The sequence below is a fragment of the Gadus chalcogrammus genome, chromosome 20 (genome assembly GCF_026213295.1).
Source record: "Gadus chalcogrammus isolate NIFS_2021 chromosome 20, NIFS_Gcha_1.0, whole genome shotgun sequence".
NCBI lineage: Eukaryota > Metazoa > Chordata > Actinopteri > Gadiformes > Gadidae > Gadus > Gadus chalcogrammus.
This window is the reverse complement of record NC_079431.1, coordinates 20,901,653-20,929,133: the sequence shown is the minus strand read 5'-3', so window position 1 is coordinate 20,929,133 and position 27,481 is coordinate 20,901,653. Positions and strand designations below refer to the sequence as shown.

At 45.2% G+C, this 27,481-nt stretch overlaps 2 protein-coding genes across 5 annotated transcripts; both read left to right on the top strand.

The window, feature by feature from the left end:
- The first annotated feature begins 1,071 nt into the window (after positions 1-1,071).
- Positions 1,072-8,853, top strand: vtcn1 (V-set domain containing T cell activation inhibitor 1). Of its 4 annotated transcripts, none has more exons than XM_056579731.1 (6): positions 1,072-1,113; positions 4,320-4,459; positions 4,619-4,683; positions 4,950-5,318; positions 5,766-6,017; positions 8,441-8,841. In XM_056579731.1, exons 2-6 carry the CDS (start codon positions 4,428-4,430, stop codon positions 8,560-8,562), a joined length of 840 nt encoding a protein of 279 aa, XP_056435706.1. In that variant the 5' UTR covers positions 1,072-1,113; positions 4,320-4,427; the 3' UTR covers positions 8,563-8,841. The 4 variants fall into 4 exon arrangements, with proteins under 4 accessions (XP_056435706.1, XP_056435707.1, XP_056435708.1 ...); XM_056579732.1 differs by lacking the exon at positions 1,072-1,113 and adding an exon at positions 2,162-2,297 and having other exon boundaries at positions 5,766-5,864; XM_056579733.1 differs by lacking the exon at positions 1,072-1,113 and adding an exon at positions 2,781-2,847 and having other exon boundaries at positions 5,766-5,864; positions 8,441-8,853.
- Positions 8,854-8,943: 90 nt separating this feature from the next.
- trim45 (tripartite motif containing 45) lies at positions 8,944-27,020 on the top strand. Its single transcript, XM_056579729.1, has 8 exons — positions 8,944-9,720; positions 10,103-10,391; positions 19,561-19,706; positions 20,817-21,133; positions 23,355-23,484; positions 23,852-23,966; positions 25,058-25,184; positions 25,575-27,020. The coding sequence occupies exons 1-8, from the start codon at positions 9,188-9,190 to the stop codon at positions 25,730-25,732; spliced, it is 1,815 nt and encodes a 604-aa protein (XP_056435704.1). The 5' UTR covers positions 8,944-9,187; the 3' UTR covers positions 25,733-27,020.
- Positions 27,021-27,481: the final 461 nt, after the last annotated feature.

Genomic DNA, 27,481 nt, shown 5'->3' with positions numbered 1-27,481 from the left:
CTTGAATCAAGAAAATGTGATGGGTGGTCATATGTGATAGACAGTTCCGTTGTAATTTCAATCGTTTATTTAATTTCTAGCTTGCAAAAGTCGATAGGACTAGTAGCTAGCTCGCTATACAGCTGCATTAAATGCATTAAAATGTGAGAGGACGACTCGGTTATATGCTATAGACCCTATTGTGTATGTGGTATAAAGGCTGGGAATTATAAATATGTTAAATATGTTTCGAATTATAAATATGTTAAAATTAATGTTGAAATTACGGAGAGTCGCGATTCCCATTGAAACGGATGTCGCGGCGGTTAGCATTCACAACGAGTGCTGGTAAACCGTGAAAAATGCATTAAAATGTGAGAGGATGACTCGGTTATATGCTATAGACCCTATTGTGTGTGTGGTGTAAAGGCTGGGACGAATTTCGAATTATAAATATGTAAAACCTATTGTTGAAAGTACGGAGCATCGCGCTTCCCATTGAAACGTATGGCGCGGCGGTTAATATAGGCTACATTAATTGTTTGTGAAATTAAATAAAACTGAATTGTTTTGCTGCTGGATATGTAAATATGTTAACTGTTTTCATTAGCGATTGGTATAAATAAATACATATAGACACCAGGCATGTGTGTTTCCAACAATAAAAAGACTTGACTTGACTTTGTGTGTGTGATTTGCCACCCTTGAATTTAACTTGCCACCCTTCTGCCACCCCATGTAAAATTTTCTAGAATCGCCACTGCTTACCCGTTACCCTAACCTTAACCCCAGTAACATTTCTTCATCATAAACTACAAGTTACGCAAAATGGCATACAAACATCCAGTCCAATATGAAAGAAAAAAGCTAGCTTCATTAAGGAATCGAACCCCTTATCCCCGCATTAAAGGCCCACTATGCAACTTCGGGAATTTCTTCGCTTTTTTCTTGGTTTTGGCACGCACATTTCTCTACACAGCGCCCCCTTCAGTTTCGTAGTAGATATTTTACAACACTGTCGTAACAACTCGTTGACGACCCTTCCCCATGCACTTCCACGCGAGCCATGTGCATTTGTTTTCAAAGAAGCCGGCGAATGCGTGGAGCCATGTCCGAAGTAGATGTTCATAAAGTGTAGGCAAGGTTATGCATTTTTAAAATTGTGAATTTGTATTGCAATAAACATAAAGCCATCCTTTTTTTTAGTTGACGGGGAGAATTTATATCCTAGATTATAATTGTTTTATCTTATGTTGAACAGAACAATCAGTGTGAGAGTGTTGGCCAACATAATAATCTAAATAAACAAGAACCTGGATTCGGGGATTCAGTCTGTATCTGGGGGACGAGACAGACGAAAAGCAAAACATCAATGGAAACAAAGGTGTTTATATGGTTGCAACCAACAAGCAAGCTAGAAACATACAGGGCTCACAACAAAACGGTCGAGAAAACAATTTTTACAGGGCTCACAACAAAATGGTTGAGCAAACACATTTGTACAGAGGCTATCAACATCAAGAATACCAGGAGGACAAGGTTCACCCAAGGGTACTTTCAATTTCAAAAGCAACACGGCCAAATCGGAGTCTGATTTGCAGTCTTCTTTTTCTTTCAGTTCACGCTATTCCTGAAAAGCTTGCCCAACGTTTACTCGTGTCTGGCCTCTCTGTCGGTCAGTCTCCCTACTTCTTCTTCTGTTCCTCCGACATTGGGTTTCTCCGTCTCTTTTTAGTCGGCTGATATATGATGAATGTAACAATCCCTTAGTTACTTGTGTTTATATCGAGCCGGTTCCGGGTTTGGGGCTCTGTGCCGTAAAGCAATTCGTTACTTCGCGAGACCCGAGACTCCCGCGAGAGTGGGCGGCGGGTCGCCGGCAGAAACATATTCCTTTTCTCCGCCAAGATGCGCAAGGGGGAGGCGAAACAACGAACAATCGAACAAAAATGTATAATGGAACCATCGCAATGACTCCTAGCCTGTTATATTAAGGTAAATCAAGCCAAAAAAGTTGCATAGTTCCCCTTTCACTCGTGTCTGATCTCTTTTCTGGTCCATTCTTCTTTTGTTCCACCGACAGTCGCCTCTTGGGTCCCTTATCAGTCGGTTGATCCATGATGAATGCAACAATTGCCTCGCAACTGGCTGTTTATGTCTAGCCGGTGCCATGTTTGGGTGTGTGTCTGTGCCGTAAAGCATTTTCGAAACTACAATCTGACTACATTTTCGAGGATACTTCCGCTGCGTCACATCCGGAATGTCCCGGTCCGAGCAGAGCAAGTTGCATGCGCTTTTTCACTGGAGAGGCGACATGGGTAAATGACACACCCACCAATCGACCCAGAAATGGATGCAGAACCATCAGCATAACTCTCAACCTGCATACTTAATGTAATTTTGGCTAAAAAAGTTGCATAGTGGGCCTTTAACAAAGGTGTTACTGCGTGTCGGTTTTCGATAACCTCTAACAACCTTACCCTGGCCCAGTTCCCTGGTAGCTAACAAGAGCCTCAATCAAGTAACAAACTAAGCATCTGAAGACCTAAATGGCAAGCTGCAAATCCGAGACAAGCTGCCGCGAATGTTGAGCCCGCCCGTATTTTGTCTTCCTGGATCCTCGGCTTTCCGATGCAGCAACCAATCACGTCCGGTCGAAACTAACATAAATGTAAACAAATCACATGCATGGAAAAACACATGATCATTTGCATGGCCATCGACAAATGGACGGTTTTACCCATGAGGGCGGGGCGTCGGTAGACATACGCTTCACACCCACACCACGCACTCTCCCACAAACAGGCAGACAGACAGACACACACACACACACACCACTCCATCGCTCCCAATCCAATCGGCGATCCGGTAAAAAAATTGTAACGCACAGTGTCTTTGATGAGTAACTTTAATCTGATTACTGGTTTGGAAATAGTAACGCGTTAGATTACTCGTTACTGAAAAATGTGGTCCGAGGCCAGTAACGCGTTACTAATTAACGCGTTACTGGCATCACTGCATTCAATACATAATTGAATGCCCCTGGAGGTGTGTCCAGAAGAATATAATTCTATACATACTAAAGGGATTCAAATTGGCCTCATGATTTCGCTGTCTGTCTTCTTTTGCAGTATAATCATTCATTAATTGATATATCATACCAAAAAAGCAGCATTGAAGACAAGGACATTTGATTCATAGTAACTTGACACACTGAAAAGATTTCAAGGAAATATAAGCATGATAATGGTTATCTTCGTATAATAGACGACTGGGGCAGCTAGGGGCAGACTGCCTCAAAACGTTGAAAAGTCGAAGACCTCGAATTGCCCCTGCCAGGCCCCTTGCTTCTTGCCGAGCCCCAGGCCCCCAAAGCCACAGGCCCCTGCTAAGCCCCAGGCCCCTGCAAGGCCCCTGCAAGGCCCCTGCAAGGCCCCTGCCAGGCCCCTGCTAAGCCCCAGGCCCCTGCTAAGCCCCAGGCCCCTGCCAGGCCCCAGCTAAGCCCCAGGGCCCTGCCAGGCCCCTGCAAGGCCCCTGCTAAGCCCCAGGCCCCTGCTAGGCCCCTGCTAAGCCCCTGCCAGGCCTCAGGCCCCTGCTATGCCACATGCCCTTGCCAAGCCACAGGCCCCTGCTAAGACCCAGGTCCCTGCTAAGCACCAGGCCCCTGCAAGGCCCCAGGCCCGTACTAGACACCAGGCCCCGGCTCCAGGCCTGCAGCTGATGCTCCTCCTTGCCCCCCAAGCCAGAGGCCCCTGCCAAGCCCCAGCCGAGCCCCAGACCCCTTACCGATTCCCAGGCCGCCCAAGCCACAGGCCCCTGCTAAGCCCCAGGCCCCTGCTGGGCCCCTGCCAGGCCCCATGCCCCTGCCAATTCCCAGGCCCTTGCCAAGCCACAGGCCCCTGCTAAGACCCAGGCCCCTACTAGACCCCAAACCCCTAACCGATTCCCAGTCCGCCAAAGCCACAGGCCCCTGCTAAGACCCAGGCCCCTGCTAGACCCAGGCCCCGGCTCCAGGCCTGCAGCTGATGCTCCTCCTTGGAGCGGACAGAGATTACATAATTCCCTCGAAGTAGCCCTGGGTAAACAGAGTGGGAGGCCTTGTGATAAGGATAGTGTACATGCATTGGAAGTTTATATTCAATACATTATTTATTATAAATTATAACGATTTATTTTTAACCCAACCTAGGAAAATCAGTAAAGAATAATTTTAAAGACGATTCCCTTGCATACATGGCAATTGAAGCAATCCAAAACATTTTCAAACCTTTGTTTCCATTGTATAATATTTACCCAGGGAGTTAAATTGCACTACACCTCCTGCCTCTGTCCAAACACAGTGCAGGAGCTGTTCTAGGGGAAGAGAGCATTCTGGAGCAGGTGGACTGCAGAACGGAGCTGTTCACCTAGACTTGGATCATTCATTCTCTCCGTTCCTGTCGGCAACCATGGCTACGATGGGTAACATCATCTTCTGGAGGTGTGTCCCATTTTAACCTCACTTAAAATACCTTAATGGTCCTTGAGGAATTGTATTGTTAAGACTTTTTTATTCTAGCGTGTTCTATTCTAATTATATACATACTAAAGTGAATCAACGTGGCCTCATGATTTCGCTGGCTGTCTTCTTCTTTTTCAGTATGATTGTTCTAATCATAGCTTTCACAACCCTCATCATCTTGATCCTGGCCTTGAGTTTGAGCAGTAAGTCTTCACTATGCCTTTTCATGTTTGCTCAGCAGCGACTCATCTGTTTATCCATCTGCTTACCATCTATGTGTCTACCAGTTTGGGTCTGTCTTTATGCCTGCCTGTCTATCTGTCAGTTGCTGTCTGCCTGTCTATCTGTACGTCTGTCTACCTGTCTATCGGTTTGGCTCTGTCCGCCTGCCTGTCCATTGGTCTGTATGTATGTCTGTCTGTGCTGTTGTCATGGTCGGTAGTAAAACAAAGTGGCTGCTGTGTTCCAGATGACTCCTCCTCAACCTCAAGCGTTGTGAGCAGGGACAGGTTCCCATTGGCCAACCTGGGACAGGACGTCCTGCTCAGCTGTCACCTGACGGTGGCAGCTGCCGTGCAGGTGACGGGTGCTGTGGCAGTCACCTGGACTAAGGCCAATCTGAGAGGCGAGGTGTACAAATACCAGGACAGCGCTCCGCAACTAGAGGACCAGAACCCCCAGTTTGATGGAAGGACCCAGGTGTTTCCCGATGCCGTGGCGAGGGGAAACGGCTCCCTGCTGATAATGGCTGTGACGAGCCGCGATGACGGGGTATACACCTGCAGCATCAGCTCCTCCAACCTCGATGGGAGTGTCCACATCCATCTCAGGACAGCAGGTAAGGAGTTTACCCACTTGTGGTAGGGTCAAAATCTGTCGTTTGGTGAAGCCTGAGTCAGTATTTAATTCATTTTTGAACAGATATATGCATATGGCATATGCTTTTTTCCGTTATGTATTTGGTTTACCAAACTCATTTAAGCTTGGGCCATGGTGCTTCTTTAAATGCCAATACATGAAGACTGATCTTGGAAATGTGATGCGAGGAAAAGTGTGTGTGTGTGCATGTGTGCATGTATGTGTGCCTGTGTGAGTTTCCAAGATCAGCCTATAGCATGTTCTTTCTACCCACCACCTTACAAAGGTATATGTGTAGCAGTCAGAAATAATCAGTTGGTGCTGTAATTAAGGCATAGCCACACAACAAGTCTTTCATAGTATTTCAAACCACAGGGTGGATCTCCAATCTCTGCTTGTTCCCTGTGTGTCCCTGTCACCATTCCAGCGTATTCCAAACCCACTTTCTCCGTCAAGGATGGCACGCTGACAGCCATGGGTTCAAGATGGCAGCCGGAACCTGAGGTGACTTGGTTGGACTCCAAAGGTACCGTTCTACAGGGAATAACTCTGTTCACCGAGAATGCTACAGGGATGTACAGTTTTGTCAGTAGTCTGAAGCAAGTCAACGTGCCCACGACCTACACATTCAAGGTGCAGAACCTGTTGGTGACAGCCACCTCGTCTACTAATGTAACAGGTAACCAACATACACTAGTATCCATACAAACGTTCATTTGGTGTATTTGTTCAAATCCAATTGGATACAGTATGATTTGGACATACAACTGGTTAACCTTTAATCTATAGTACGTTCAGATTCAAACCACATAATAGAAGTAAGCATTGGTTTAATTGAAATGTGGTTATATGATAACGTGTGTTGTAATCTTATCCATGTGATGATGATATTATGTGTGTGGTGATCGTATACATGGAATGATGAGATAGTGTATGTATGGTGGTCATATACTTAAGCAATAGATCACGCCAGGCTGTGGTATGTGCTCATTATACCACTGTTAAGGGGCGTTGTCCGGCCCCGACGCGCAGCGGAGGGCCGGCGACCCCCTTCACAGTGGTATAATGAGCACATGCCACTGACTGAAGTGATCTATTGCTTTTATACAACGGTTACTGTTATGGCGAAACGAAAGTCATAGACACACTACATTTAAAAAGAAACCAAGAAAGTCAAAGTAGCCGTTTCATTCAAGAATACAAAAAAGTAGTCCCTCCTGGCTAGCGCTATTCATCGACGGTCGCTATGCAACACACTTTAGCGTCCCTCCGAGAGAAGGCTCCGATAGAGCGGTTCGCCGGCAATTTATCCTATGGAGCAGTTCACTCGCCGTGTGCCTAAGCTTTCGTTAGTCTCTCCATCGCCTTGTTCACTCCCGGAGTAACAACATTTACACCCTCTCCATCATCCAACATATGTTTTACTTTGTAACTGTTTCTACCTCCAGGCGCGGAGTGATATGCAAACTTTCACAAAATTATCGGGCGTCATAGCAGTTATGTATACGCTCATTATACAACAGTTGGGAACCAATCAGATCGCTGGATTTGGGTCCCCGTTGTATAAGTAAGGGATAATGCCCGACGAGGTGTCCATTAATTCCTGATAATGGACACCTCGAAGGGCATTATCCCGCTTATACCACGGTCACTTACCAACGGTGACCAAATTAAGACCATTAATTTATATTTTCATGCGTTTTACAATCTGAATATAAAGTTTTCCACAAAACATACATTTGTTTCCCTGGTTACGCCTGAGGGTCCGACTAATACCCGGAACCACCATTACACGCCCGTTGGGTTCTCATGCAACGGAAACGTTGTTCACTCCTCCAGTAATTAGGACGGACCATAGCTACGACTTTAGAACGGGAGGTATTATAGTATATGTATGGATACTAGTGTAGGTTGGTTACCTGTTTGGTAAACCAAATACATAATGGAAAAAAGCATATGCCATATGCATATATCTGTTCAAAAATGAATTAAATACTGACTCAGGCTTCACCAAACGACAGATTTTGACCCTACCACAAGTGGGTAAACTCCTTACCTGCTGTCCTGAGATGGATGTGGACACTCCCATCTTGAGCTTTGTTTTGTTTCCCGTTGCTATGGTTACTACTATTTTAGAGACGATACGCCAGCTAGCGCATTAATTGAGAACGGTAAACAGACAATTTGACGGAACTACTTGTCCAGGTGTCCGTATATCAGGAGTTAATGCACACCCTGCATCCAATCAGAATCGAGTATTCCCGCAGACCGTGGTATAAATGATAATATATAATATGAGAATAAGAATTACATGTGTGTTGTGATCTTATCCATTTGATGTTGACATAATGTGAGATGTGATGTTGAGATGAGCTGTGTTGTTGAGTTAATGTGAGTTGTGATGTTGAGTTAATGTGAGTTGTGATGTTGAGTTAATGTGAGTTGTGATGTTGAGATAATGTGAGTTGTGATGTTGAGTTAATGTGAGTTGTGATGTTGAGTTAATGTGAGTTGTGATGTTGAGTTAAAGGCACCCAGTGCAACTTTCGAGGCTTAAAAATAAACATTCAATTTCTAGTCTTTTTTACACGTAGTAAGTTTCAATAACTCCATACCATTACATACCGACATTCAAGCAGCAAAGATGAGACGTCGTTGTGTGGTGAGAACTGATAGAAAATCGATAACAACAACAATGCCGCCATTTTCTTTATTTTTTGTAGCCTACAATAAATAAAGCAGGCTTCCAGTCAATGGAAAAATGGCTTCTCCCCACCGGCGATTGTTGTTGTTTACGATTTTCTATCAGTTCTCACCACACAGCGACGTCTCATCTTTGCTCCTTGAATGTCGATATGTAATGGTATGGAGTTATTGAAACTTACTACGTCTAAAAAAGACTAGAAATTGAATGTTTATTTTTCATTGAATGTTTACATAAAGTTGCACTGGGTGCCTTTAATGTGAGTTGTGATGTTGAGTTAATGTGAGTGGTGATGTTGAGTTAATGTGATTTGTGATTATGAGTTAAAGAGTTGTGATGTTGAGATAATGTGAGTTTTGATGTTGAGTTAATGTGAGTTGTGATGTTGTGTTTGGTAGGTTCTGGGGTTACAGAAAAGACAACCTTCAGCTTCAGCAGCAGCACAGTGCCGGTCCTCTCGCCCTCCAGGTTTCTGCTTCCTCTCTCTGGTCTGCTCATGTATGCTGTTGGATGTACATGACAACATAACACAAACACACGCCACAGAAAGGGGTGCTTATGCATTATTAGGCAAGTTTCTTGTAGAATATGTGGCCTTTAAAGGTTGTTTAAACATAATGCTAGTCATATGACAAAGGTATAAAAACGGTTAGTGTACTGAAAGGTTTTTTAAGTTATTGTAATAGTGTTACTAACTACTACAATTTCCAGAGATTTCCACGATTTTAATGTTATACATTCTGCCTAGATGTTCTGATTAACTTAATTGACTTGACATGATTGATCATCATAATTAATAAAATACCTTGAAAACTGAGCACTCTAGTATCTGTCTGTGTCGTTCCTGACTCCTGAAGGCCACGCCCCAAGCCTCTCATTGGTCCGTCCGTCGGGCGTCATAGGTCTGGGAGCAGTAACTTTAGACCAGTTTTCCCGAACGAAAAGTAGTAGTTTTAGTTTGCAGTGGGTTTTTAGTTAATTCCCGATAAAATCATTGTTTTGGATCCGCGGTTTATTAAAAAAGAAGAAGCTTCTATGAGAACAAAGTAGGATGTTAAAAAAAAGTAGCCAGACGGAGCGGTTTGATTGGAAAAGGGGCAAAGAGTGCTGTGGCGATATTGTTGGTAGCCTCGACTAAGGTTGCAATGTCCCAGCCGGAGCAGAAAGAGAACCTCGATCCTCAGTCCTATTCACCACAAGAACAGAAAGAGAGCCTCGATTCTAAGTCTCATTCACCACAAGGACAGTCGGACTCCAACCAGAAGTGCTTAACCGAGGTAAACCCCAAGGCTGTGTGCAGAGTGTGCAAACGCCTGTATCGGGACCCCAAAATCCTCCCATGTTTGCATTCGTTTTGTGCAGACTGCATTCGGCAGCTGAACCCCTTTTCTGTCTCCGGACCAAATGTCAAACAAACGTTGAGTAAGGACGGACAGCCACCCACCGTCGACCAGAAAGTGACCACCGTCCTCTGCCCCGACTGTGACACTGAGGTTGATCTTCCCCCGTCGGGAGCGGACGGATTAACCACCGACCACTTGGCCCTGGACGAGGTGTTTCTGCAGACCCTCCTGACTCACAACTCCGTGCGCTGCGACCTTTGCAGTGACGGGGACGCGGAGCTGCGCTGCGAGGTGTGCTGCGTTAACCTCTGTGAGTTCTGCAGCCAAGCGCACAGGTAAGAGCTCTGAACCCTTCTTTCCGCTCACAGTTTAGGCCTGTCCTGTATGTGATACCATTACCTACCCGGAGTCCCGGACCCCCCTCCCCCATTCAAGCTGTCAAGGGCCGCGCCGCATGACGAGGAATGTAACGCACGAGTTCCAATGCTTTACCCATGGAATTTAGTATTTACCATATGGAAAGATCATCCTGGTCCAGCTACTTGACTTAAAGCCAAACATTAACACGCCATTTTCCCGGTCGGTCTTAATCTCTCGCCTCATTCCCGTTCACTTCATCTCTGTATATCTTTCTCTGTCCTCTCCTTCTCCATCTTGCCATCTGTCTGTCTGTCTGTCTGTCTGTGTCTCTATCTGTCTGTCTCTCTGTCTCTCTAGGAGGCAGCGACGGACGTCCGCCCATACTGTCCAGAGCGTCCAGGAGCTGAAGGCCCAGGGTCGGCTGTCTCGCCCTGTCCTCTGCTCCCTGCACCCCGCCCAGGAGCTCCGCCTCTTCTGTGAGTCCTGCGACCAGCCCGTCTGTCTGGAGTGCGCTGCCACGTTCCACCGGGAGCACGACTGCAGCGCAGCACGGGACATTATCCATCACCATGGAGGCCGTATCCGGGACTTGGTCGTCGGGAGACTGCAGCCGCGCCTTCAGCGTCTGGAGGAGTCCCTGATGAAGGTGGGAGTGGTGTAGAGGATTGGGTGGGATTCAGGTGTGTGTCGTGTACAGGATGGATGGGGTTCAGGTGTAGAGGGTGGGTGGGGTTCAGGTGTGTGTCGTGTACAGGATGGATGGGGTTCAGGTGTAGAGGGTGGGTGGGGTTCAGGTGTAGCGGGTGGGTGGGGTTCAGGTGTAGCGGGTGGGTGGGGTTCAGGTGTGTGTCGTGTAGAGGGTGGGTGGGGTTCAGGTGTGTGTCGTGTAGAGGGTGGGGTTCAGGTGTAGAGGGTGGGTGGGGTTCAGGTGGGTGGGGTTCAGGTGTAGAGGGTGGGTGGGGTTCAGGTGTGTCGTGTATTGGGTTGGGTTCAGGTGTAGAGGGTGGGTGGGGTTCAGGTGTGTCGTGTATTGGGTGGGGTTCAGGTGTAGAGGGTGGTTGGGGTTCAGGTGTGTGTCGTGTATTGGGTGGGGTTCAGGTGTAGAGGGTGGGTGGGGTTCAGGTGTGTGTCGTGTATTGGGTGGGGTTCAGGTGTAGAGGGTGGGTGGGGTTCAGGTGTAGAGGGTGGGTGGGGTTCAGGTGTGTGTCGTGTATTGGGTGGGATTCAGGTGTAGAGGGTGGGTTGGGTTCAGGTGTGTGTCGTGTAGAGCAGGGATGGGCAACTTTCATAATAAAGAGGACCACATTTTTCATTATAACCATCAGAGGGCCACATGACTGCGCACACAAAATGTTGAATTTGGTCAATAGGATTTCCTGTATTCTGGTGCATTTTGGGGATGGCCACTACCAAAAAAACGATTTTCTTGGTTAAGAATAGAATAGATTAGAATCAAATCTTTATTTGTCATTGGGTTAAATACAAAGTATTTACACAACGAAATTAAGGTGCAGATCTTGTTCAGTGTTTTTTTTTTAAATAAATAAATAGAATACAGTAAGAAATATTAATACATATATAACAACAATAACAACAATAACCCCTCCCTTCAACTTAAGGCACATTAAAGTGTCCTACACCCTCCCCTCCCTCCCAGACAACAACGCCTTCTGCCCACATCTATCTAAATAGCAGCAGGTCCAGGAAGGTAAGCAAGATGAGGAATGTCCAGAGGTAGTGGTGATCGTTTATGTGGTTGTCTATGTATTGCACAGGGGTTATTTTTGTTAAGCGTACGTATGGCCCAGGGAAAAAGCTGTTGGTTAGTCTGGTGGTGTGGGATTTCATTGAACTGTAACGCCTGCCAGAGGGAAGCAGATCGAACAGGTGGTGAGCAGGGTGCGCAGCGTCTTTTAGAATGGCACTGGTCCTGTTTCGGCAGCGGGAGCTGGCCAGCTCTTCCAGGGTGGGCAGTGGGCAGCCTGTGATCTTCTGAGCTGTGCCTATGACCCTCTGAAGTGCCGTCCTGTCTGCCGCTGAACTCCCAGCATACCATGCTGTGATGCAGTAAGTGAGCACACTTTCAATGGTTGAGCGGTAGAAGGACACCAGCAGCTTTTGTTCAAGATGGTTTTTTCTGAGAATTCTCAGAAAGTGTAGTCGCTGCTGGGCCTTCTTTTTTATTGCCGTTGTGTTTGTGGACCAAGAAAGCTCCTGAGAGATGTATGTTCCCAGGAACTTGCAGGACGGAGCCCTCTCCACGCAATCCCCATTGATGTGCAGAGGGGCATGGGCTGGGCTGTGTCGTCTGAAGTCTATGATGATTTCCTTAGTTTTGGATGTGTTTAGTTGGAGGTTATTTGCTGAACCCCATGCTGACAGCTGCTGGACCTCATCTCTATATGCCGTCTCGTTGCCCCCAGAGATGAGTCCGACCACAGTGGTGTCGTCAGCAAATTTTATAATGAGATTGGAGGGGTGGGAGGGGGAGCAGTCAGATGTGTATAGAGTATACAGAAGTGGGCTCAACACGCAGCCTTGGGGAGAGCCAGTGCTAAGTGTGAGGGGGGAGGAGAGATGGGGGCCGAGTCTCACTTGTTGTGGTCTGTTGGAAAGGAAGTCCTTTATCCAAGCGCAGGTGGAGGCAGGGAGGTGTAGGCCCAGTAATTTATTTATCAGGATGTCCGGGATTATTGTATTGAAGGCTGAGCTGTAATCTATGAAGAGCAGTCTTGCATAGGTGCCTGGGTGTTCAAGGTGGCTCAGCGTAGAGTGGAGGGTGATGGCAATGGCGCCCTCAGTAGAGCGGTTAGCCCTATAAGCGAACTGATGGGGATCAAATGATGCTGGGAGGCAGGCCTTGATGTGCTGGGCAACCAGCCTCTCCAAGCATTTCATCACCACTGACGTGAGTGCAATGGGCCTGAGGTCATTTCCGCTTTTACCAGCTGACGTTTTTGGAACTGGGATGATAATTGCTGATTTCCAGCAGGATGGGATGGTGGCTAGGGACAGAGAGATGTTGAAGAGCTTGGTGAGAATCCCTGTGAGTTGGTCTGCACAAGCTCTGAGTACTTTCCCCGGTACGCCGTCGGGTCCTGTCGCCTTCCTCGGGTTCACTTTCCTCAGTGTCCTTCTAACCTGATGTTCTTGGAGGGTCAGCGGGGCGTTGGTGAAGGCTGGGGGGGGGCGTTGGTTGTCTATCCGCCTCAAACCGGGCAAAGAAACTATTTAATTCCTCTGCCCTTGTAGCATTAGAGTTGGTAGTTGTGATGTTGTGGCCCTTGTAGTTAGAGATGTGCTGTATTCCCTGCCACACCTGACGAGGGTTTTTGTCCATGATGTAGCCCTCTATTTTCCTTTTATATGCTAATTTAGCAGCCCTTATGCCCCTTTTTAGGTTTGCTCTGGCTGTGCTGTACTGAGCCCTATCTTCTGACCTGAAAGCAGTGTTGCGGTCCTTGATAAGGGGCCGCACTTCACTCGTCATCCAGGGTTTCTGGTTCGGAAAGACCCTGGTCTGTTTTTTGATGGTGACATTTTCAGCACAGAATGTGATGTAGGATAAAACAGACTCTGTGTACTCCTCCAGGTCCAAAAAAAAAAAAAAAAAAAAAAGACCCCACTCTGTTGTTGAGAAGCAGTCTTGGAGCTGGGAGAGAGCGTCCTCTGGCCAGGTGTTGATGGTTCTAGTAGTGGGCTTATTTTTCCTAATGTGAGGGGTGTAGGCTGGAATGAGGTGCAGTGAGAGGTGGTCTGACAGGCCAATGTGTGGCTGGGGTACTGCTCTGTATGCATGCCTAATGTTGCAGTAGACATGGTCGAGTATTCTGCCCTCCCTGGTGGCACACTTCACATACTGTATGAATTTAGGGAGGACAGCCTTTAAACAAGCCCGGTTGAAATCTCCGGCGACTATGTGTACCCCATCTGGGTACGCCTGCTGCTGTTTGCTAATAGCTCCATGAAGATAGTTTAGAGCTATACTAACGTTAGCGTCTGGAGGGATATACACTGCCATAATGATTACTACAGTTATCTCTCTAGGTAAATAGAAAGGGCGGCAGATGACCGTCAATGCCTCTATGTGTGGGGAACAGTAGCTGTGGGTTGCTCGGCTCTGTGAACACCCAGGCATGAAAATCACTCACCTTTCGGCGAAATTCGCCGTTTTGAAACCAAAATAGGTGACCTCCGTGAATCGTGTAGATTCGATGAAAAAATATTTATGGGGGGGGGGGGGGGGGTAGGTTCAGAGGCCGGCCAGTTTATAGTCCTCCGTAAAGTGCTGTACTTATGCTGCGTTCGAGTATTCTCTGCGAACCGACTCGGATCTCGGATCTGACGCCACGCCCACACTTCAAGCGTTTTATTATTTCGCTCGGTCGTTGGAGGAAAACATGGACCCGGAAAGCTGTTGTCGCGGTAGCATTGGCAGAGGACCAGGCGCTCCAAAATAAGTAGGCTATAGGCCATAGTCAAGTCAAGTTTATTTATATAGCACATTTAAAACAACAGTAGTTGACCAAAGTGCTGCACACGAATACAATATATTTGTGTACATAGGCAGAGATACGGACGCAGTAAGGTATTGCAGTAATACGAGTGATTGAAAATACCATTTTAACTAGGGCTGCAACAACGAATCGAAAAAAATCGATTACTAAATGTCGTTGTGTCGCGCGATTAATAAGTTACTCATAGGCGCAGCACTGTTTACAGCTAGCCGCCGACGCGACTTTCCGTCTCGTAAACGGTCGTTGCCATTTGAAACGGTCGATGCCATTTCCGAACATTTCCGATTGCGTCCGCTCTCCGATCTTGAATTCCGAATGCTTCGTGAAACGGTCGATGCCATTTCCGACCATGTCCGATTGCGTACGCTCTTGGAGTCAGTTAAAAACAGCACAGGGTGGAATGTTTTTTTCCGCTCAGTTGCCGTGAGTAATTATGAAACTATCTATGCCAGTCATACATAATGATTGATTGAATAGAGGAGACCTGGGACAGTTGCAACACTTTTTGCTATAATGGCTCTTTTGCTTAGCAACAATTTGAATTTAAGGGATGATATTTGAATAAAATAAACTTACATCTGTCAGCTATTCATCAATACAATTTAAGGATGATTACCTTAAGTACATTATTCACAGTTGGCCTTTGAATGTAAGATGCCAACAGCAACTGTCCCCGTAAAGACACCCATGATAAAGACTGATATGCTCGGATATAAATAACAATAATCGGGTTAAATAACTTCACATGGTGTGTCTGGTGTGTTTCCAGCATTCGTAGTGTTGATCAGCAGATATATAGTCCGCCAAGACGTTGAGGTTGCTTAGCAACCAGAGACTCTGTCCATGTAAGTGAACGGAGCGTTCCCTCTTCGTCATAACTATCAAACCAAACATCCTTCACATTCACCGAGCGAACATTATGAAAGTAAAATGCACATTTCTCGTTAAAAATGTTTCCATAAAAGCATTTAATGGCGTAACTATGTTACTATTTCCACACAGAATAAAGGAAGATGTCGGCCGTATGCTTCTGTCCAAGCTCACTACTCTCTTCCAGTGACGTCGGGTCAAGCTCAACGCTGATTGGGCAACGCGGCTAATCAATTCAAGATCGGAGAGCGGACGCAATCGGAAATGTTCGGAAATGGCATCGACCGTTTCAAATGGCAACGACCGTTTACGAGACGGAAAGTCGCGCCGCCGACAGGTTGGTTCACGGTTCATGCACGCCCACAGCGAGCTTCAGTGTGAGCGACCACAGCTTGTATTTGTCATATCTTAAAACTGGACTGTAGGCCTACATAAAAGTGTTGTACCTTCACTGTCTTTAGGTTAAAAAAAACTCCTTCAACTCAGTATCCGTCTAGTGGTCCAACCGAAAATTCTGTCAGCTGCTGCTGCTGCAGACGTTGTGCAGACGGGCTCGGAGTCGGCACCGCGTGCATCAACAGTCATTCAAAGCAGCGGTAGTAATCACGCAACCGGACGGTGTAGAAAGTCCCGTCAGTTAAAAATAGTAATGCCGTTTTTAAATCCATGTTAAAATCGGCAGGATATAGAGATAGTTGGCTTATAAAAAACAACTAACCAATGGTCACAAACAGTGTCAAATGTGATGTGTTCAGGTCGGCTCAGAAATACGATTGATGCGTTCAAATGCAGCAGAAAAAAAAAAAAAAAAAAATTGGGATTTTGGTGAAGACTTGTTTTCCCAGTAATATAAAATAGATAGTAAAGATAGAATTAATTATGACCTGTTGAATGTCCTATCTTGAACTATCATCATCTTATCAGCAATTAAAGCAATATTACAAGTTCTATTTCAAGGAGTCTCGAAAATGGTATCAATAGGTTTGACCGGTTAACCATGGACATCCCTTATATACATATAAAAGTATATCATACATTGTATGTTTCTTTTTTGTGTTATCCCAGTTATGTTTTTTTAATCTTTTTATTATTTAATATTACTTTTAATAGTTCCGGGACGTTGGAGCAATAACCTGGTGTTTTTACATTTCAGTCTGCACTGTGAATTTGAAGTAATAATTCAGTTTTTGAATAAAGATGCGGCAAGTTTATTTTTATTTTTTTCTATCCGATTCATCGATTAATCGATTATTAAAATAATCGTTAGTTGCATGGATACCCCGGACCCCCCTAGAGGGATAATATCCTTCTCACCTTTTTCACCCCTGACCCGTTTTCATGCCTGACACCAGTTATTATTTACATACAAACTCCGCCTCCTCTGCTCTTTCCGGAGTCTCTGTTCCTGTCGTCCAGTGTTAATTGAACCAACATACATAATTTCATTTTTTCCATGCTCAAACAGCCACATGAATGGTTAGTATTTTTATCAGTGCAAAGGGCTAACATACATCATCATTCTCTCAGTGCGTTTACATGCAGAGTCATTATCGGATAAAGAAATGAATAAGACCTCAACCGGACTTTTAAAATGCATGTAAACACCTTTACCGATCTACTTCGGACCGAAATCGGTACATGAACGGACAAGCGAAATCGGATAAGAACACCTAGATAACTCTTGGTTATCTAGGTGAAGGTTTCTACCTGCATGTAAACCCGTGTCGGATTTCGCATTCTGCGCATGCTCGAGATCTTGAGGCCGGGGAACGTGAGCCGGAAGTAGAAGGAGACGGTAGTTGTGTTGTTATCGCCATAGACATATAAACAATTCTTATTTCTTTATAAATATAAATGTTTAATTATTTCTTTATATTTTTATGGTTTTCGCCGTCGGAAAACGAGAAACGGCGATTTATTTAAAAAGGTGACGTAGAAGATGGAGGAAGCCGGTGTCATGCCATTACCACCTATAAAGTGAAACCCCCTATCATCATCAACATGCATTCAGTACACACTACGCTTCGATTTCACCCAAGGCTGAACTCAAAGTACACGTTTTCCTAAACATCAACAATGTTGTAAAATAGTAACTTCGTGCACATCTGTAAAAATAAACGTTTTTTTCTTCTGATGAGTATACGATCTTTATTCATTCATTGCGCCGCGACCAAACTGACGGGGATATTCTCTGATATTTTGAATCTTAAAGGCACCCAGTGCAACTTTCGAGGCTTAAAAATAAACATTCAATTTCTAGTCTTTTTTACACGTAGTAAGTTTCAATAACTCCATACCATTACATACCGACATTCAAGCAGCAAAGATGAGACGTCGTTGTGTGGTGAGAACTGATAGAAAATCGATAACAACAACAATGCCGCCATTTTCTTTATTTTTTGTAACCTACAATAAATAAAGCAGGCTTCCAGTCAATGGAAAAATGGCTTCTCCCCACCGGCGATTGTTGTTGTTTACGATTTTCTATCAGTTCTCACCACACAGCGACGTCTCATCTTTGCTCCTTGAATGTCGATATGTAATGGTATGGAGTTATTGAAACTTACTACGTTTAAAAAAGACTAGAAATTGAATGTTTATTTTTCATTGAATGTTTACATAAAGTTGCACTGGGTGCCTTTTAAAGACCGCGTCGGGTTCTCCGACTCTGGTACTTCCACAACAAAGACTTGTAGTGGGGGTTATCTCTGCCATGGTGGAGAAGGAATTGGGGGAAATGAATTTTGGCTATGACTCTGAAGGCAAGATTGAAACGCTACATGGAGGAGAAAGGGATCGTTGCCATATGCGGGACAGCTGTCGGTTCACTTCGGGTCCATGTAATTTCTCCAACACTCCATTGTTCCGACCTCTCGTCGTATGCGGACCGCAAACGACCGAGAGGTAAAAACAATGTAGTAACAGCTGTCAGTTGACAGCTGTATGCTGAAAACATCTTTCTCGAATGCCGCTGTTACACCAAATTTGTACCGGGTGCCAAATTTGTACCGGGTACGTAATCAGTTGTCCGTTGCCAGGCAACGGACAACAGATTACTTAAGGGGTTGTCCGTTGCCAGGCAGGTTTCAAAAAACAATCGCACTCATTTTGCCAAACACAAAATAATATAATACAGATAACGGATCGCTAGATAACACTTGTTTTTACTTTATATTTGTATTGTATTTAATTGTTTAATCAAATTGGTCTTCTGCTCTAAAAATGTTTACTTTTCCCACAATTTCGTAGAAAAGCCAAACGTCCACAGTCTCAACCCATTTTGCCTATATGACCATTTTGTTATTGTTTAACACCATATGGCTATTATTAGGTGAATACCATTAACAGTGCAAATTTTCAGATCTGTGCTCTTTTAAGAAAGCCCTTAATTCTCTTGTGAAATGTGTGCTTGGAGTTTTCTTGATGTTGTGTCTTGTGTGCTTATCAATAGACATTTTCACCATGTGAATGAGGCTACATGCAGTTCAGGAAGTCAGTGGCTCAACAGGATAATGCCTTGTACTGGTGAGCTTTAGGTTGAGAGTTTGAATCCTGATTAGAGCATTATGAGCAAGCTGATTATGACATTCTGTCATTGCCACTCATTTAAGAAACACAACATTGAACAGCACCTGAAATTCATCAGGCGATCAACATTCCGACTCATTATTTTCCAAGAATCGGACTGCCAAGACACAGTATGGCATTAGGGGATCTTCTTCGTTAACCATTTTCCTTCATAATTAACTCTGTCATATTTATATTTCCTCCGTTAGTGTTCTTGACTAAAAAGGATTAATTTCCCCAGAATTTCAAGGATTTTCAGGTATATGCTTTTAAGAAAGCCCTTAATTCATCTGGCTGCAGTTCAGGTTTATCAGTGGCTCAATAGGATAATGCCGTGTACAGGTTTCCTTAGGTCAAAGTTCGAATCCCGATTATAGCATTATGAACAAGCTGAACATGACATTCGGCCATTGCTTTGCAGCTCACCTGAAAGCCGAGGCACAGTATTGCATTAAGTGGAACATCTTCTTCATCAACATCTTTCCTTCATAAATATTTGTCATATTTATATATCCTCCATTAGTGTGTTCTTGACTTTTAATTTTGCTCGGACCTTGTTAATCACCGCTTGCGGATATATATATTATTATTTTATTAAATTATGTGTGGGCCTGACTGAGTGAGGATGTGGGCCGTATGCGGGCCAGTTGCCCTTCCCTGGTGTAGAGGGTGGGGTTCGGGTGTGTGTCAGTGAAGGGAGTGGGAGGGATTCAGGTGTGAGTTGTGTAGTGATTGGGGTTCAGGTGTGTGTCGGTGTAGAGTACAGGGTGGGGTTCAGGTGTGGGTCGATGGAGAGTACCGGTGGAGTTCGGGTGTTTGTAATGTTTCAGGAGTGGGAATCAACGTTCCACTGTGTTGCAGGTTGAAATCACCCAGGATGCCTTGCAGGCAAGGATGGAAGCCACTGCCCAGGATGTGCGGGCGTTTGCGCGAGGTTATGCCGCCTCCGTGGAGACGCACTGTCTGTCCCTGCTACGACGCCTCGAGGAGCTGAGGGTGCAGCGCAGGTACGTGCTGCAGCCAGGTGTTACACTCAGGTGTTACACTCAGGTGTTACAGCCAGGTGTTACACTCAGGTGTTACAGCCAGGTGTTACAGCCAGGTGGTACAGCCAGGTGGTACAGCCAGGTGAAATAGCCAGGTGGTACAACCAGGTGGTACAGCCAAGTTGTACAGCCAGGTGTTACAGCCAGGTGCTACAAGTGTTACAGCCAGGTGTTACAGCCAGGTGCTACGGGGGATACAGCCAGGTGCTACAGGTGCTACAGCCAGGTGTTACAGCCTGGTGTTGCAGCCTGGTTTGTGTTACAGCCTGGTGTGTTACAGCCTGGTGTGTTACGGCAATGTGTGTTACGGCGATTTGTGTTACAGCCTAGTGTGTTACAGCCTGGTGTGTTTATATTTGAGAAATGTAGTATTATTATGCCTATATATTTGATAACAGTGTGAAACAAAGCAAAGGGAATTCCATGTGTGGTTTATTACACCTCCTGATAGCCCTCTGAAAGAAGCTCCTTATCTCATGTTTACGTCAGAGCCGGTCCTAGGGCGACCGGTGACCACTGAAGCTTTTATCTCTATATTCCATGACCTCAGTCTATTTCTCAGTTAACTTATATGTTAAGGTGAACTAATGTCACAATTAAAGGGAAACGTTGCCGGCCGTATGAATGTACAGTATCTACCATATGGTTAAAGGAGCCATGTGAAGGAATGTCAACGAAGGCCTACATCCTGAGGGATATTTAAGTTTCAGTCATTTACATAATTACGAGGGGGGGGGGGGGGGGGGGGGGGGCTTTATGACGTCCACAAGGAAGAAAGGAGCCCCCTGCGGTCTTTCTCTCACGTTAATTACACTGACTCAGGCCCCCCCCAGGAAACTATCTTTTCCCCTCCGTTTTCCTTGGCAGTGTTTCAGGAATTTCTCCGTAAAGATGGACTCATTGCAAAAACGCAACTCGCTGTAGTACATATTAAAGGCATCTATGTGGTGCTGGTTCTAACCCAGGTGTGTAACAAACAGCTGTGCAACAGCCAAGTATGTGTTATCACCGTGTCTTTAAAGTAAACCGCAGCTTGAAGCAGCCATCTGAACCAGCGCTCCCTCTCCACAGGAACCAGCTCCACCTGCAGAAGGTGCAGCTGCAGCAGGCGCTGTCCGACACTCGTGGCGGCGTCCGGTTCGCCGAGAGGCTGCTGGCGTGCGGCTCAGACGCCGAGATCCTCAACGCCAAGGGGGTCACGCTGGCCCGCCTCACCAGCCTGGTGGAGAGCGGCTACGACCCCAGCCCGGCCACGGTTGCCCCCGACGACAGCAGCAGTATCCACTTCCTGCCTGGGGAGGGTGCAGGGGAGGTGGACGGGTACCCAGTGGTGGGGGTCATCCAGACGCAGACACTGGACCTCAGCAGGTGCACCATCGAAGGGGAAGGTAAGGCTACTGGAGCTCTCCTACCATAGAGAGATGAGCACCATTAAAGAGGGGATATCATGCTTCTTCGACTTTACCCTTTAGACTGTTTGTCTATATGTTTTACGTCTGCTAAGCTAAGCTGAGTCTGAGCCAGGGGGAGTATTCGTTCCCACCGGGAACTACTCGGGGGTCGGGCCTTAAAGCGACATGATACAAAACTGACAGTTTTTGAAAGATGCGGAAATTGGTATTGCAGAGATGAACAGTATGAGAATAATAAGGGGTATTTTAACATACAGGCATGTAACCCTAGTCTAGTAGTCCTAAATGCAATTATGAACCCTAAAGAAGCATGATATGGGATGTTTAAAGAGAAATTAGGGCCTTGGCATCTTACTCATGAATGCGAACAGGTAGGCTGATGGGAGGTAGACCCAGGAAAATTTTACTTTACGTTAATCATCCTCATCCTAATTTGAGAATGAACACTTTATTGATCTCTTTACCTTATCATAGACCTGCGGGAACATTTCAAGTATGCTGTTGCATTGTTGAGTATGGTCTTCCTCCAACCCCTCATTGAGCCATTCCCCGAGGCAGTTATAGCTTATCTAAGTAGTAGCTGTAGCTGACATTCCTCGTTGCTAGGGCACTTTGAAGTGGGGATAACTAGCGGGTAAAGGAGAATGGTGTGCGTGTGTACATGCTGACAGTGAGGATTTGTGTTCTTGCCTTTGTCTGTTCCATTATTAGGTTAGAGATGGTTAAGTTGAGGTAATAGGTTAGAGGTGAGACAGTTAAGATTAGTTTGTGTGCTTTTGGGTCACTCCATTTACAAATTATATTAATTTAACTACAAATAAAGAACCCAACAAACCATGAATTTAAAATACAGATATGTATTTATTTAATTATGAAAGTACATCACAGGCATAATTATCAATTATGCATTTTATACATTATTCATAATCAATTAGCAACCCAATACCCAATACTTTGTTTGTGTTATTTAAACTTATTTATTAAGGGTTAGGGTGGGGTTGATCTATTATTGCGTACAATCCATGTTCCTAAGGCTTTATTTAGGCTTTTAAATATATTTGATTTTGCTATGTCTCCAGGTCCTGTAGTGTAATACTTAACAAATGAAAAACTAGGCTTGGTTCTGTTTTTGGTAAATATATGTTTTAGCCGGGTTCCAACCTTCAAAAAAAAATACAAGGCAGCTTAGGAAAACTTAATATTTACATATACAGGTGTACTGACTTGGTATGCCAGGTGGTGCTGTTTTCAGATTGACCCATCTCAATAGCTGTTTATGGAGTTTTAAAGTGTTTTCTACTTTTTGAAGTTAGACAAATATTATGTATTCAACAGATGTTGATATATATTCCTCTTTACCAGAAGTGGATGGGCAGGAGTATTCACTCTTTTTTTCACAAGCTTCTTTTGTCATAACCACAGATATACTATATTTTTCTATTTTGGAATACTCCAGCGCATGCATGCCTGTTACTGTCCGTTTTGGGTTACCAGGCAACTTCAAGCATTCAGCCTACAACCCTGCAAATTTGATTGTGTGAATTGAGATGACGAAAGCCATATAGTACTGCCCCCGAAAATAAAGTTGGAGCGAAAGCATTTTACAAAATCTGACAGGCAGGGACTAGCTCAAACAAGGAGGGTTGGTTTTCCTTTAATAACAGGTATAGGAAATGTCGGCCGCATCCGTTTCTCTTCACAATGCCGAAGCAGTCGCCTGACACAGCCAGTCCAATTCGCAAAAGCCTGTTAGTCTGCAACCTCTGTTAATTTCCATTTCCAAGGGGAGTCATTCCCGGGCGCGGACCCAAAATGCCCCTGGAATTAAACCTACCACCAAGTCCCCTCCAGCGAAGAAGGGCATGGTTGAAGATCTCATGACAGCATGACTCTGTTGAACCAAGTACGGAACCGGTTGATCTTACAACCTGAACAACCACACTCCAAAAAAGTTTGCAGGGGTATGCATATGAGTGGTTGAGAGAGAGCGTGCAAGCTTTAATGTCACTTTAATGTCAACCAAGTCAGGCTTACAGATATGCCTGACGCATTTCATAAACGAGCAGGTAGGGGGTAGGACATTTGTCTGCATAGGGATTGCAGACATTGGGAGTTGAACAGCCCGACCATTACAGTATCCTGTCTTGTGTGAATGTTTGTACCCTCACCGGTCTCCTCTGCTACTCCACCCCTCCAGGGGTGCAGGTGGGCAGGCAGGGGCAGCCGGGACACTTCACCTTGGTGTGCCGGGACTCCGCCGGACAGCCGCTGGGTCGCGGCGGGGAGAACGTTCTGGTCAGCATCATAAACAAGGACAAGAAGAACTGGTATGACTCTAGAACACTGCCACCCTTTGACTGCACCTTGGCCCACTAGAGGGGCGCCAGAGGTGATGGGTAACATTTAGAAATGTTTCAAATGAATCCTGAGATAGGTCTGCAAAACGAGTCGTTTAGCAGGGCCGTTGATACGTAATTATATTTTATATTTTCAACCATAAGCATATAGTAGTGTATCCGATTATTCATTTGATCCTTTTTTATGTATTTGACTTTTAATCAGATTGAAAGCATATCATATTAAGTTTACTTTTGATTGTAAAGATGCATTCTTTGAGTATTCACATTAATAGCTGCTCGGCATTGGATATTGGCTTAAAGAGAATCAATACACAATCAATGACTTTCTCTCCAGCATGGTGGAGGCTACGGTGTTTGATAAAAACGACGGTAGCTTCTCTGTTTCCTACACGCCGGCAGAACCTGGGAGCTACTCTGTGTGGGTCTGTGTTAAAGCACAACATGTCAAGGTACTGCTTTTTATTCATATTTTTAGTCCTACTACTAACATGTATCCCAATTAGCGAGAAACTATCCTTTCTCTTGCTCTGCTCCGGCTTGAACTATCTTTTGGATAACAATCAGTAGTAACTCTCTAAGGGCGCCCTCAAACTAGGCCATCTGTACCGTGCCCAAGTCCGTTTGACACCTGTAAGTACGATTTCCCCCCCCCCCCTTGCTGTGCCGCTGCCCTCTGCTCACACTAGGCAATCTCAACTGGGCCTGAGTATGGTTGCTTGTTGTACATACGTCATCACCAAGCGTCCGCTGCTTAGTAGAACAACAGTGGAGAACAACACAGAGAACACAATTGACACATTACTGACTTTGTTGCTTAATTGGAGCCGCTCTACTCAGATACAGCCCTCTCTCACTGAGCATTTTTACACTGCCAAATATGCCGTTTTATGCCCGCCTTTTTCGTGGCACAGTCCGCACGTTTACACTCCCCAAGGTAAATTGCCTGCTTGAGCTAGAACCCCAATTTACCCTCCCAGACCCTGCACACATTGACAGTTTATTGGGTTTCATTCTGTTGTAAATGCGACGGCTCCGTGGTTCCAGGGGGTGCGGGGCTTGGGTAGTGGTGTTGCTGCACTGTCTCCACAGAGACAACGCAGTGATATGATCATGAGCAGTTCTAACTGGAGAGAAAGGGAAATCCGCGAGCTGCTTATCATGTGAGAGAAGGTGATGCACTCGTATTAAACAAAGACGTTGAAAGATGGTGCGATTTACGAGAGAGACGAAGAGGACCTGTCCCAAGGCTTTTGTCGGGATAAAAATCAAGTGGTCAGCAAAATAAAGAAAATGTTGGCGTTTTTGCACTTCCAGCTCAGGTTGTGTGTCCGTGCGTGTGCATGTGTCGGCTCATTAGCATCTGTACCGTGGCCTGAGGCCACGGAATTGAACTGTACATGAGTACGGTGTGTCCCTCCCTCTCTCCCGCCCTCCCTCCTCCCCCTCTCCCTCCCCCTCTCCCTCCCTCTGTCCTTCCCTCCCCCTCTCCCTCACTCTCCCCCTCCGTCTCTCCCCCTCTCCCCCTATCTCTCCCCCCCAGGGTTCTCCCTTCCCACTGACCGTGACCAGGCGGTTGAGGCGTCATGCCGGAACGTTCCACTGCTGCACCTTCTGCTCCAGCGGGGGGGCTAAAGACGCCCGCTGTGGCTGTCCTGGAACCATGCCTGGTAGGACACACACACTCACACACGCAGAACATAACACAAAAGCGCTCCCACACAATAACATAAAAGCATACACTTGCACTCGCACACTCACACGCACAGTTTGATGGAATGTGCTAGGCTCACTCTGGTTGTCAAATCGTTCCCAGCGCGGATCTTCTCACAAGTCCTGGAAAATGAGTATCATCTTGCTTTCGTTATCTCCCTTAACATTGTTTCCATCCCTCATTCCTCTATCCCCTGTGTGTGTGTGTGTGTGTGTGTGTGTGTGTGTGTGTGTGTGTGTGTGTGTGTGTGTGTGTGTGTGTGTGTGTGTGTGTGTGTGTGTGTGTGTGTGTGTGTGTGTGTGTGTGTGTGTGTGTGTGTGTGTGTGTGTGTGTGCGCGCGCGTTAGGAGGGTTCCAGGGCTGTGGTCATGGGCATAAGGGCCACCCTGGGCAGCCTCACTGGTCGTGCTGCGGGAGCACACAGGAACAGTCTGAGTGCCGGGCCCCTGGCCATAGGCCAGTGACGCCGACCATGCGGGGCCAACTGCGCACAGTGGAGCTCTGAGCCAATGGAATCATCACGCCGTGTTGCGCCAGGCAGGGGGATGGAGGTTTCGAACGCTAATCACAGCCATACCACAAGCTTGTGAATGGAAAGAAAGTAGGAGGCCACTTTGTAGACAGTACATGTGCTAAAACAGCACTAAACCATTATAGAGGTGAGGAAAAGTAAATTGATGATCTCTTCTGAATTCATTAATTTTCAATTTGCTAAAAACCAGCAGACAGATTAGTATTTAGTAGGTGAACTGAATTAAATATGTCTGTTGACTATAATAGCAGTCCTTTACACCATTGGGGAATGACAAGCTTCAAGTGCTAATGAGTCGTTTTACAGTAGTCGTGGTTACTTTTTGCACCTGAATTTATTTAGAAGAATATTGACTGGAGGTCAAACATATTGAACTCTGTATCACATACGGAGGGAATTGAAAAAAGGCTGGAACTACACACACGGTATTATTTCTACTGCTAGTGTTTGATTTGACACCAGTGCATTTTCCGATAATGAACTGGGGTTCAAATCAAACACTAGCAGTTAGCCTTATAGAAGGCTGCACTCTCATGCAAATATATGGCCTGTTAAGCCCTTTGAGACTGTACTGGTGATTAAGGAAAAAAATAATGCAGGCCCCCCACATTTATTGCTGTGTCCTGTGTCATCATGTGGATATACAAGGCTGAGATTCCCATTCATTTTTATTCCCTCTCGAATGTTAGGACTACAGAGATATACACAAACCTAGTATTTTTTATTAGTGTTTTTTTTACATGTATGAACACTGCCATTATTTATGTTTGTTAAAATCCCTCACAATCCTATGTTTTCCATCCACTGGTCCAAAACGTCTAGGCATACATATTAAACATTTGTATCTGTTAAAATGAATCTGTAATATGAAATAAACCTATTTTAATTGTTCAATATTGTAATATGTATCCTTTTTCTTAAAATGGCCTACTGTTCTACATTCATCCACTAGGGGGCAGGCTACAACGAGTCGGCTGTAGTAGAATCTGTTCCTGTAACATCTGTAGACTTTAAGGCAATCATCATGTACCGTTTAGCTCTCAACGCTTGTTCTTACATAATCATTCATAATCAGTATTCTCCCTCCGTTCCATTACTGGAGCAATTTCAAGCTAAGGAGTCGCTAATAAATACTGCATTATCATAAAACATGCCTTAAGCAGGGAATGATTGCGACTCTTAGTATGAATGTTTGATGAAGCAGGATGAGCCACTAACCTCTGAAACCCATCACCCAGACGCTTGAGTGGTGACATTGCCTGGCGACACATATCGTTGGTGAGGGATGCTACATTGGAACACGTGTATGTCTACAAAGAAGGACCACTGCAACCCAAACACAATCATAGATGGTGTTGTTGGAGAAAAATAAAACTGCAGCATTTAAATTGTGTATGTTTTATCTTTCATATTATGTTTCTTGGCCTCTTTAACAACCATAGAAATCCAAAATTTCTGTGATTAATCTACTTTTAAAGTTCACTTTCTGTCATGCTCATTATATAAGTTATCTGTCTGCCTTCTGTTTTTATCCCCTGAAAAATGCATCATCATAGTGCATCATTCAATGTCAAGATTTTGTTTTTAGAAACATAGGCCCATGGCAAATTACATCCTACATCTGACTGTTAAAATTCTCAAAGTTTTGTTTGGTTAAAGAGCCCATGCCATTAAAATCACATTTTTCCTATTGTTTGTTAAATAACATAGGTCTGAATAAGT